Source organism: Lonchura striata, chromosome 3 (assembly GCF_050655825.1).
Source record: "Lonchura striata isolate lonStrDom1 chromosome 3, ASM5065582v1, whole genome shotgun sequence".
Taxonomy (NCBI): domain Eukaryota; kingdom Metazoa; phylum Chordata; class Aves; order Passeriformes; family Estrildidae; genus Lonchura; species Lonchura striata.
Window position 1 is genome coordinate 70,174,262 of NC_140705.1, and position 12,463 is coordinate 70,186,724.

The 12,463-nt window shown below is 36.0% G+C and overlaps 1 protein-coding gene across 7 annotated transcripts in view; it reads left to right on the forward strand.

Moving 5' to 3' along the window:
* Positions 1–12,463, forward strand: part of SIPA1L2 (signal induced proliferation associated 1 like 2) — a 129,863-nt gene that overhangs the window by 57,549 nt on the left and 59,851 nt on the right. For all 7 annotated transcript variants that reach the window (XM_021527120.4, XM_085576789.1, XM_085576792.1 and 4 more), the window contains 3 exons: positions 1,658–3,349; positions 9,424–9,557; positions 10,930–11,118. In XM_021527120.4, coding sequence (XP_021382795.1) covers positions 1,885–3,349; positions 9,424–9,557; positions 10,930–11,118 — 1,788 coding nt within the window. In that variant the 5' untranslated portion in view covers positions 1,658–1,884. The remainder of the gene's footprint in view (positions 1–1,657; positions 3,350–9,423; positions 9,558–10,929; positions 11,119–12,463) is intronic.

Consider the following 12,463-nt stretch of genomic DNA (forward strand, 5'->3'; position numbering starts at 1 on the left):
TGGGGCTCTGAGCAACCTGGTCCAGTGGAAAGTGTCATGCCAAGGGAGTTGGGACTAGATGATCTTTAATTTGTGTTGCAACCCAAACCATTCTGTGATTCTTTGACCAATATTTTTCTTTTCGTACAGTATTTTCATAAGTCAGTGTTCAAAAATCCTAGCTGCCACTCTTCATGTGCTACTTCTCTGAATAGATCAGTTGTTTAAATAATCTTTTGGTCTTCTGTAAGGAACCCATTTGTCTTCATGGGCCAGTAAGGAATTTCTATGGAGTGAAAGTAAGCTGCAGAGATACATTTATTGAAATTGTCAGCAATTTCTACTACGGGTCATGTAGAAACCATAGGTGTTAGGAGAGTGCTGAAGTCTAACTTGGGTTTGTTACCTCATTACTGCAGAAGTGTTCTAAAGTTTGCTATATCAAACACAATTTTGGTTGATTTCTGACAAGCAGAAAAAAATAAGGTGTCACATTTTAATTTATATTATTCCCTTGTCCCTCATCTCATCCTTCCTCTCCATCCTACAAGGAGTTTTTATCACATAAAATATAGGAGAAAATCACATCTTCTAACTCCTCTTACTACCGCATATTGTAATTGAAATCAAGGGAGAACTTATATTCCAAGCTAATTTAACCTGACTTCTTTTTAGTCTCTGGTAAATGCATATTGTCCTCATTTGCAGCATCTTAAAAGATTTTTATGTTGGCATTTTTGTTCAAGGAATAAAATCTGAAGAAGTACACAGCATTCTGTCTTGTCTCTTGTTTTAATCTGCTTTTATGCAATGGATTAATGGATGGACTCTGCCTGCATATGAATCTTCACAGCATGAGTCATGGTTATTCTTAAGACTATTGAAGAGTATTTTTATATCCTAACAGTTCCAATTTTCTAATCAAATTGAGGCTTATCAATAGAGCTGCTATCTTTTCTTATTTAAGAAGAAAACAGAGATGTTCTATATCACAATAACTGAGTTAACAGTCTGGGTTTCCAACCAGAGGAACATAATACAACAGAAACAACTGTAACTGTTTTACACAGCTAAATAATAGTTTGCACTCCAAAGAGAGGAATGTAAGTAAACCTCCCTTTGGGAAGAGAGAAGGGGAAGGATTAATTCACTGAATTAATCATAGTGGAACAATTAGTTATCTTTAAATGTTCTTTTAAATGGGGCAAAACACATCTCTCTTCATAAGGTCCTATCTGCTTCATATATTTTACTTACATTTTCTACCAGTCTTGCCCTAACACTCCTGTGTGCATTAACCGTTTTCAAGAAAACTTGGAAAAAAGTATCTTAGATGTTAACCAAACAAACCCAGTGATTAGTTGGAGAGTAGGCATCTGAGTTGCTGTCAGCATTGCAGGGAATGCAGAGAGCATTCTGTTGCTATTCTGCTTGTGCATGTACTGGAGAGCCCATGAGAGATGTAGGTTCAAGCTTCTCACATCCTGTGGAATCACGTGAAAAACTGGAATTATTACATGCTTGGTTTTAAGGAGTCCAAGGGTAGAAAATGATATGAAGCAAGTCACTTGAGGGCCGTGCAGTTTCATGGGGTGTTATGTATTTACAAGCAAGAGTGAAAACTTACTGTTATTGAGTATAAACATTTTAACACTCTTTTTTTTTTCCTTATGAACAGATTGAAGAAATTTTTCTGGATTAATACTGAACTGAAGGAAATGTTTTGAGATTGCTCTCCTGATAGAAATTGTACAAAAATGGTACACTGAGGTCCCTGCCTGCACCTGTGGGAAGACTGTAACAGTATTTTTATATCACAGTTTATTGGCCCATAAAAGATGATGTAATAACAAATGTAACAGTAAATTTATGCAATAGTAGTGGTTCTCCTCCCACTGACTGGACATGAGTGATCAAAGGTCTTTGCAAGAAGACAAGCACAAGGTTAGCAGAACTTCCTCCAAGTTCAGGGAGTCTTCAAGAAGCATGCAATCTGACGATTATTTCGCTAGAAAACTTAAAGCCTTGAACGGTAGCATGGGTCCTCCTGTTTCTTCAAATGCCTCCAGCAAAGCTGAAAATAATCAAACAAATGGTACACCAGCCGTGCCTAAAATGGGTGTTCGAGCAAGGGTATCTGAATGGCCTCCTAAAAAGGATTGCTCTAAGGAGCTGAGTAAAGCTGCTTGGGAAAACAGACCTCCAGCCAGTTATGAAGGTGTTGCCTCAGTACTTCCAAATGGACAGAATGACCAAAGTGATGAACAGCAAGAAGAACTAGAACTGGAATTTACAGAGGGAAAATATTCAATTGGAGATCTTTTTGTTCATTCACCTCAAAGGGGTCTTCATCCCATAAGGCAAAGAAGCAACAGTGATGTGACAATAAGTGATATTGATGCTGAAGATGTGTTAGACCAAAATGCTGTTAACCCAAACACTGGAGCAGCTCTTCACAGAGAATATGGCAGTACTTCTTCAATTGATAGACAAGGCTTGTCTGGAGAAAATTTTTTTGCAATGCTGAGAGGATACAGAGTGGAAAATTTTGAACATAAAACCCTTGCTCCTTTTGGATTTTCTGAGTTTTTCCACTGTGATCCCACGGTTTCTCCGAGTCTACATGCTGCTGCACAGATTTCCAGGGGAGAATTTGTCAGGATTTCGGGGTTGGATTATATGGATAGTGCCCTACTTATTGGTCGAGACAGGGAGAAATCTTTCAAGAGGAGACTTAAATCAGAAGCAGTAGAAACATCTCTGTTTAGAAAATTGCGAACAGTTAAAAGTGAGCATGAAACTTTTAAGTTTTCATCAGACCTGGATGATAGACTTGACAGAAATGTTCGTTCTTGGAACTGTCAGAAATGTTTTGCACATTATGATGTTCAGAGCATTTTGTTTAACATAAATGAAGCAATGGCTACCAGAGTAAATGTAGGAAAAAGAAAAAATATCACCACTGGGGCCTCAGCTGCGTCACAAACTCAGATGCCAGCAGGCCAGACTGGAAACTGTGAATCTCCTTTGGGAAGCAAAGAGGACCTCAATTCAAAAGAGAATTTAGATGCTGATGAGGGCGATGGGAAAAGCAATGATTTAGTATTGAGCTGCCCTTACTTCAGGAATGAAACTGGTGGGGAAGGAGATAGACGGATTGCACTTTCTAGGGCAAATTCAGCATCTTTTTCTTCAGGTGAAAGTTGTTCTTTTGAGTCCTCTCTGAGTTCCCATTGCACAAATGCTGGTGTTTCAGTTCTGGAAGTACCAAGAGAAAACCAGTCCATTCACAGAGAGAAAGTGAAGCGTTACATCATAGAACACATTGATCTTGGAGCATATTATTACCGCAAATTCTTCTATGGAAAAGGTAAATTTTTCTAATGGAACTGTTCTGATGTATCCATGCATTAGATTTAAATTGCTTAGTAAAGATAATAATTTGTTTTCCTTCTTCATAGAGAGACTTAGATATTCCAAAGAATCCTGAAACTTTATTGAAATTAAGTCTGTTCTTTTTGGTCTCTCAGAGCAAAGCAGTAGGTTATGTATGGTTATGCAATAACTGTGTGAGTTCATTAAGTGATTTAATGAAAGGTCATATAAAATAGCATGTAAGTTAACCTCTCCAACCCAAACTTTCTTGATCAGCAGGAAGAAAATAGGTAATTTATACCCAGTAAATGCACTGGAAATACTGATACTCAGAGCGGCGACAGTTATTTCCTAAAAGGTGACTCCAAAAGAGAAAGTTTTATTATTGAGGCTTCTGACTCTCTTTTAGATTCAGCTGTCTTCAAGTGTATCTTGAGGCCTTTCATACTGTATGCACTTGTACATACTCCTTAAATAGAGAACTGCTGATGTTATTTAGGTTTTCAGCTTAAAGAATGATGTCTTATGCCTTTCTCCTAGCCTCATGCCCCTTTCTTTTAGGATGTGTTTAGTCTGCAAACTGCCAGGATACTCTTGTCATCACAGTAATTATTATAGTAATCATTATTCAGATAAACTGTTTCCACTTTGTGATCAGCTTTGATAGTCTGCATTCAGTATTGGCTTGTGCAATGTGGATGAAAGCCCTGGTTTTGTGGGAGAACTCCAAAATACCTATCTCTGTCCTTTCTGTATTATCAATTACAGCTAGTTCTTCTTGCTTTTATTTAAAGAGAAATCTGCTTCTGTTTTTAAAAAACTGTTACAGCCATATTCTTCTTGTTCTTCTTGAAATCATGCTTCCTCTGCTTTCTAACTATATTTGAACTCAGGAAATAAGCATGGTACTGTTACTCCTTCCTCCTGAGACTCAAAAGAGGATCCAGTAGACTGCTGGTCACAATACAATAGAAACTGAGAGCACATTAGCTGTAAAAAAAAGTACTTAAAAGGCAAGGAAGAGAAGAATCTGAATCTGTGATGGAAGAGGAAGAAAAAGACCCATAGCTAAGCGAGGAATGGGCAGTAAATTCACAGGTTCAAAATGGATCCCAAGCTGGACAGGTTCTAAATTATATAAAAATGTTGAGGGAGTCAGAGTGCAAGACAATGAAGTGAAACTTTTGACAAAAGGGTGGCACATTTTTTGAGAGGCAGAGAGAAGAAAAGATTGGCATTCACAAAAATTAAAGGAAGACTGTCAGTAGACAGTGGGCAGGGGGAAGGGGGCGACAAGAATTGAGCCAGATGAAAGAGGACTTGTTTGTGAAGTTATTTATCTTGGATGAGTTACAAATGCTGAAGTGCGGAACACTTCTGTGAAGGAAAATCTTGTCAGAGAAATTGTAAAAAGAAAATGCAGATGCATATTCAAATCTACTTTAAATACTACATTATGAACAAACGTCATGACCTTTATGGAAAATTGATGTCAATGTCATTAGTTTTTATTAACTTCTGTTCTGAAGCAGTATCAGAGTTTTGTCCCACATAGCGTAACACTTGGAAACTTGAATTGTTACAAATTGTTCTCTAGGTAGAGTTCTTCAAAAGTAAATATGGTATGATTCATTTAATATTCAGTAATGAATTCTTACCTTCTCACCTTTACAGTGATATGAAAGCTATGGCCTGTTGTACATTATCTTGTTATAGAGCTGTAACAGAGGCTAAATGAGAGAAATCTGTATTGAATGGTTTTTACAATGAACACGTCAGGGCGAACAAGCTGATGAAACTAAAATCTTAATTTTTAGTATATACTATATTAAGGGATGAAGCACATAAGGAATCGCCACATTATTTCTAATTGGATACAGTTCTCACCTAAGCAAAATTTACTGTGGATAGAGGAAATAATCCACACATTTTGCCTTGGGCACCAAGATGTCTTGCTGCTGACCTGAACTTCCATATTGAAAAGAATTGACATTTATGTTCATACTGGATCTACATGATGCTCTTCCACGACAGTGAGCTCTCCTATCTAATTTTTAGATTTAGTTGTGCAATTTAATTTTATCAAAATCATTGTGATAAGATGAAACAAAAATTGAGCAAACAATAGTTACTTTAACATACTATTGCTGATCTCTGTTGCCTTTAGGAAAATATATATGAAAAAGAAATAGCTTTCTGAACATTTCATTTTGTTCACAGTTTTATAATTGGCACTTGTCAGCATACCAGTTTTATTTCTGTTTTAAGATGCATGGAAGAAACACCCTGGCATGTGTAGCACTAATTATTCCATTCCCTTTCAAGAAATGTGAGATCTGGGATTTAGTGTTTTCTGAAATGAGTTGTAGTTTTATACTGCATATTTATAGGCTTTGTAGCTATTGTTAAAATCAAATCCATTGCAACTGATATAAAATATGTTATATTTATTGAATATATTTTCTCAGTTTTCAGTTGAGAATTGTAAAAGCTAGAATATATTATTTATTTCATTGTTATGGTGGTCATTGATTTGTCCATTTCCCCTTGTGCAATTGTCTTCCTAATTCCTCAAGACTTGTTTATTATTACCATGCTTTTTATTTGAGGGATGCTTGCAACCATTTAATGTTACTGACATTATCTGCTGATATGGGATTGAAAAAGTGTCCTAAAAGAAATGTTCAGGATTAACAAGGTATTGGTATTAACTCAGTTTTGTACAATTAAGACTTTTGTGTTAGGAGAAAAATTGACAACCATTCCTCAAAGTGAAAAAGTAAACAATGACAAGTATTTTAGCATCTTTCTAGATCTCAGCTAAAAAATAGCACTTATTTTCTTCTTTTCTCCCCAGCTAGTTTTTTTAAGCCAACATAAATACATTTAAATGAGCTTATGAGTTTGTACTTTTTGAAATAAAAAAAAAAGATGCCTTGAATTAAAAACGTTTTCCCCAAATCCCAGAATATCAGTAGCTGTGCTATTGAATTTACTTCAGCTTCCTTACTTTTCTTTTCTAGTTTATCTATTTTTTAATGCATATAAATAGTGTGTTTGGGTTTGTTTTTCATGTTGTACAAGAAATTAGTAGGTATCTGCACACACTTATATTTTTCTGCTCAGAATACTGTAGCCAAGAAATCTAGTAACTGTGTAATACTTTTCTAGTTTTCTTTTCTAGATTTACATCAGAATTGAAAGCTCTAGACTTCTGAGAAGTTTACCTTATGTCAAAGCCTGCATTATGCAGCTGTGGGAAGCTTTTATGTTATTGGAAGTGTTTGACCTCTGAACTTCTCTCCTTCCCTCTCTCTGTCTTCTCTGTGAAGTCCTGTTCCCTTTGATAAAATTTCCCATTTAAACTCAAAGTTCTACTTTAACACCAAAAAGTCCATAAGGTACATTATTGATCCATTCAGGTAGAATTCTCAGACTGGGAAAGGAATGTAGTTGGAGAGCATGAGCAGATAATTTAATGCTTGTGCCTCTTTTATTCCAGGTGTTTCTTCCAGAAAAGTTGCAATGTGCTGATGCTCATTTTCCTTCCACTAGGAGATGGATTGGAACCACCTACATACTTTATAGCTACATTTTTGAAAGACTACTGGAAACTTAGTTTAAACTTGATTTGAGAAATAAGACTGTCTTTTATGTAGAGATTATTTAATTCTTTTGCATTAATTCTGAGAGTATAGATGACTTCTTAGTGAAAGAAATTTTGGAAAAAAATTCTTTATACATTTCTATAAATACATTACTTAAAGTATCAAACTAGCTCAAAAATGCTACCAAAATGTTTTTTTTAATCTAGACAACCTTTAAGGAGAAATTAGTCAATTAATTTTTATTTAAAATACGAGATAAATTGGATAAATATAGCATAAATTGGATTGGAAGACATTTCTGCAGGCCATCCAGTCTAACACCCTCTTTTAAAGTTCCCTTTAAATGTAGGTTCTGAATAGGTTGCTCAAAACCCGTTTCCTTTTAGCTGTGGCTTTAGGTTTTTACAGTATCTAAGGATGGAGATTTCAGAATTTCTCTTGGAAACCTGTTTGTGTTGGATTCCCCCTACTCAGAGGCTGCATGTTGTGATGGTTGCATCTTGTTCTTTAACTTTGTACCTTTGAGAAGAGTCTGTTTCTTTCTCTGCAACCTCCCAGCAGCTCATGGGATCCAGCAGTTGTTTCCCCTGTTAACCTGCCCTCCTTCAGCTGCACAAGCTCATTTCTTTTAGCCTTTCCTCACCTGTTATATTCTCCAGCCCTCTAATTATCTTCATAGCTGTCTGTTGGCCTTATCCCATTCTGTCCAAGACTGGACACTACTTGTGATGTGCCCTCAAAAGTGCCAAACAGAAAGGCATAATGTTCTCCTCAGCTGCTGCAAGGCTCTTGCCCAGAGTGTGGTTGCCCTCCATCTCTGCTGGGAGGTCCTGCTGGCTGCTGGGCAGCCTGTGCTCACAGGGTCCCCAGTCCTCTTCCACAGAGAGGCTCCTGAGGCAGTGGGTTCCCAGTCTGTTGTATGAGCTTGTTCTGTTCTACGTACATTTCTGTGTTGGTCTTCATAAGGCTTTTTCAGTCCATTTTCTCAGATTGTCAAAATGAGAGTTTGTTTTAAACTGTCAGGTTGAAAACTTTTAAGTGGTTTAAGAGTTGCTTCACATGCAGCTCAGCTGTCACAGCTCAGCAGTAGCTGCCTCCAGGGGAAGAGGAGAGTGGGAAGTGAAGCACAAGACACCCTACAGTTGTGGGACTCCACTTGTGTAGCTTTGCCCTTGCCTGCTTTTGTTAAAACTGCAAGGATTATGAATTTCCATGTCTGCCGTGTGCACATATTTCTGATTTGTTAAAAGCTTGCTGGTTTTAATCTCTTGCACTCTTCTGCAGTCCTAACCTCCAATACATGAACTATTCTTTTAGAGCTTAATTAGGGGCAGCAACTTATTGAGGATGAACTCCATTCCATCATTTAGATAATGTATTAAACAATATTTATTAAACAATAACACCTCCAGCATCAAATTCTGATAAACATTTTAGTAACTGGCCACTACTTGCAATTTGTATGACTGATCACAGTCCTTTAAGGTCAATTGTCCAGCTGGTTTCCATCCACCTTGCAATTTGCATGTCCAAACTATGTCTTTTCAGTTTAGCTACACAGATATACTATGGGAGACTTTGTGAAAAGCATTGCTAAAGCACAAGTGGGTGATATTCATTGCTCCTTCCTCATCCATAAAGCCAGTCACGTCACTGCATAAAACAACTGGATTGGTCATGCATGATTTGCATTTTTTAAATCTATGCAGGCTGTTTCCAAGTATCTTTTTGTCCTTCATGTGCCTGGAAGTGTCTTCCATGAGAATTTGTTCCTTAATCTCCCTGGGAACTAAAATTTATCGTGGCTGTTCTATGGCTTCCCAGACCCTCTTGCCCTTTTTTAGAGGTGTCTGTAACTACTCACTATGGCCTTTCCAAGGTGGTGAGGTGGAGCCTCAATACACGTCCTGATTGGTCACATGGATTTGAGTGTCTGGTCTCCTTAAATAGTCTCTAATGTGATCTTTCTCTTCAGCTCCTAGTGCTTTACTCTCCCCAACTGGACCAGTTGCCTCACGGATGAATTTAACTATTCATCAACCACTGAAGAGTTACTAGACTCAGTTTTCCCTTGTTGAGTTGCTGCTTGGAATGTAAAGTTATAAATAAGAATAAATCTTATTTGTTGAAGACTCCTAGCTTTTATTCAAGATTCTCTGTAGATACAGTTTCTCCAGACTAGTTTCCTATGGCATGAAGCAAAAAGATTAATTTCATAGTAAAAAAGGAGAAAATATAATTTATGTGATATGAGTGACCATTTTGCTCATCAAAATTAGCATTTGTGATTTATGTACTTATTGTACAATTCAGAAGATTGCCAGCTGGTGTATTCACAGACCTCATAGTTCAATTAAAAATAATCTCTTTTTCTTGCTGCAGAATTTTTTTGAGATTTGATGAAAATTTTCTAGGAGATTCATCCTTTACTCTTATCTCTTAATTCATTCCTGTTCAAAAGAGCATCAGAACTACTTCGGAATAGATGAAAATCTTGGACCTGTAGCAGTCAGCATCCGGAGGGAAAAGGTTGAAGATGCTAAGGAGAAAGAAGGATCTCAGTTCAACTATCGTATAGTTTTCAGGACAAGTGAGGTAATGTTCATGCCATAATTCTGCAAAGCAATGGAAAAGTTCACTTAGAGCTTAGGATACTAGTTGTTTGTCTGGGGTTACATTGCTAACTTTGAAAGTAAATCTCTTAATGGGAAAGGATGTTGCCTGTACCATTAGTAAATGTAGTTGCTCCTGAACAAAAGTTTTCCTTTTCTGTACCACATAAAATTTCTGTGCTTTTGAGTGAGCACCTAAAAGGAGGTAAGTTGGCTTGAAGAGAGCTGCAAGGTGCAAGCAAGGGAACAGATGTTAACACAGCTAAAGATAAGTGTGGATCAGGCTGCTTAGTGTTATGTTTCTAATTATAGAAATGAAAGATTAAGAAATGTAGAGATAAAGGGAGCTGCAAAATAGGAAAACTAGTATAATGACTTATATTTATTTTTTCAGTTTGTTTCAAAATACTTTCTTAGAAGCTTTTTTGTGACATGTTTCTATGTAATTCTATATGGATAATTTGCAGAAGTATTAATATATCTATAAAAAAATGGTGTTATTTGAAAGAAGAATTTGCTTGTGGATGTTGTGTGTGAAGTTTCATAATTTCTATTTCAAGCAATTTAACATCTCTTGCTAAACAATTTCTTTATCACTTCAACTACCTTAGATTTGTATGAAAACACACAATGTTATTATTGCAGCAGACAACTGTAAATTTTTGAAATCCTTAGGACTATTGATTTTTATTTTGACTAGGATACAGAGAAGTGTTAGCTAGATCTCATGATATCACTGGGCTCTTGTGCTTTTGCAAACAGATGTAAAAACAGATATAGATGTAATTTTTGTTTTCAGTTTAGGTTTTTTCATAGCCAAAAATGTGGTGTCCGTGTATATATGTGTGGAAAGGTGATCCAGGTTACCCAGTTCTAAGAAATTAATCTCTTCTTGTCAAATCCAATGAAGATAAAGCAGCATAAATTAAATAATAGGTGAATGGGTTAAGTAAACTTGAGATTCACTATAGCTTATCTCACATGTCCAGCCTCACATTTGACTACTGTTTGCTAGGGTAGTATGGCAAAATTAACTGGTTTTATTTTACTGGTGTCTTTAATACTTTCTCCTCCCCCTGAAAAGGAATATTGTTAGTAATTGTAATAAATTGTTAACATGCTTCATTATTTTTGTTAGGCAAAAAATATACTTGTCTCTTAGACATTGAAAGCTTGTCTGCTCTTTAAAAGTTATTTACTATTTTTTTTTTTACTAGATAAAAAAATTAATTAAAATGAGGGTGTTTTTCTTTCCATTTCTTTTTTCCATGCTTTTGCTAAAACTTGAAGTTTTTATCTCTAGGGTTTAGAGTATTAGAGCTAAAAATGTTTTGTGTGTTTTACCTTACATACAGCTTACCACACTAAGAGGAGCAATTTTAGAAGATGCTATACCATCCACTGCTCGTCATGGCACGGCAAGAGGTCTGCCTCTCAAAGAGGTGCTGGAGTATGTAATACCAGAGCTGAGCATCCAGTGCCTGAGACAGGCTTCCAGCTCGCCCAAAGTTCCCGAGCAGCTGCTTAAACTGGATGAACAAGGGGTATGTTGCAAGAAGGCACATGACCTTCTTTTTAGAGACTGTTCTTTAGATAAATAGAACAAAAAAATATATTAAATATTTTGCAGAATGTGATAATTAACATGGATCTGCAATGCAAACCATTCAGTTTCTTGGTTTTAGAGAAACCTGCCTATTTTTCACTGACAAAATGAGGTTTGCTTTTCAAAGCAAATAGTTCTTAAAATGCATTTCAGCTGAAGGAAGTAAATATTGGTCTATGGAGATTGTCTTTCAATGTCTGAGTGAAAGCTTATGAAGTTTTAACATCAGTAAGAAGGGATTTTCACAATCTGTATTTGCACTAAAATATGTACAAAAGTCGAATGCAAATGAAAATACATCTAACACTATTAGTATTATGTGTGGGTAAGGAGCAAAGCACGTTGTGTCTTAAGTCTCTGCATCTAAAATTTATAGTTATTTTTTACAATACCGTTTTAAAGTATGTATTTGTATTTTATGAATTTGCTGTATTCTTACTAGAATAGAATACTTCTGTATTCATAGAACTGAAATTGTGATTGACACTACTGAATTAACTGCATGGCAATAAAATATTTGAATGGCCTAAATTTTGAGAGAAAATGGTGAGGTCTATTAGGTTCAATAAAAGTGAATCTTCTTCATTCAAAGCTAGTAGTTAAATTTATGATTTTTGAATATTTTGTGAAGGACACACTTATGATGGTTTTTAAATTGTGGTTTTTTAAAAAATGTTCATTGAAATTGAAGATTTTACTTTCTAGGTGAAAGTCAGTATCTATCTGTTGAAGTCCAATCCTATGATTGAACCAGTTGAATGTGATGGCGCTATAGTTAATTTTTTATTGCTGATTTAGTTTTGAATGCAGTAATTGCATCTAATGTTGGTGGTATCTATCAGAATTCCTTGTGCCTGTAACAATTGCTCGAAACAAAGCACATGTAGTCAGAGGAACAGAATTGGCTGGTTTTGGATGGATTATTAAACTATCTTTTGTATATTAATTTTAGTACTTTTGTTCACATTAGTGTTTGAAGATGGTGCTAATTTAGCTGAATGTTGTTTTCTTCTGTGTTTGTCACTTTTTCTGGTAAAAACAATGCAGGGAAATCAGAGGCACTGAATTCTGGACCCAAGAGCTCCTGATGTGCTCTTGCTCTCTGTTGTTTTAGCTTCAGAGAGTTTAGGTTAATCTAGTAAATAATACTCACTCTCAGAGGGGCAGTATTGAGTATGACTGTGTTTGACCTTATCTGAATATTTTTCAAACTCACTAACAGTATTTCCCAAAAATTGGAAATTGAGATTGTCTATTGAAATGACCAGATTGATTCTTTAATG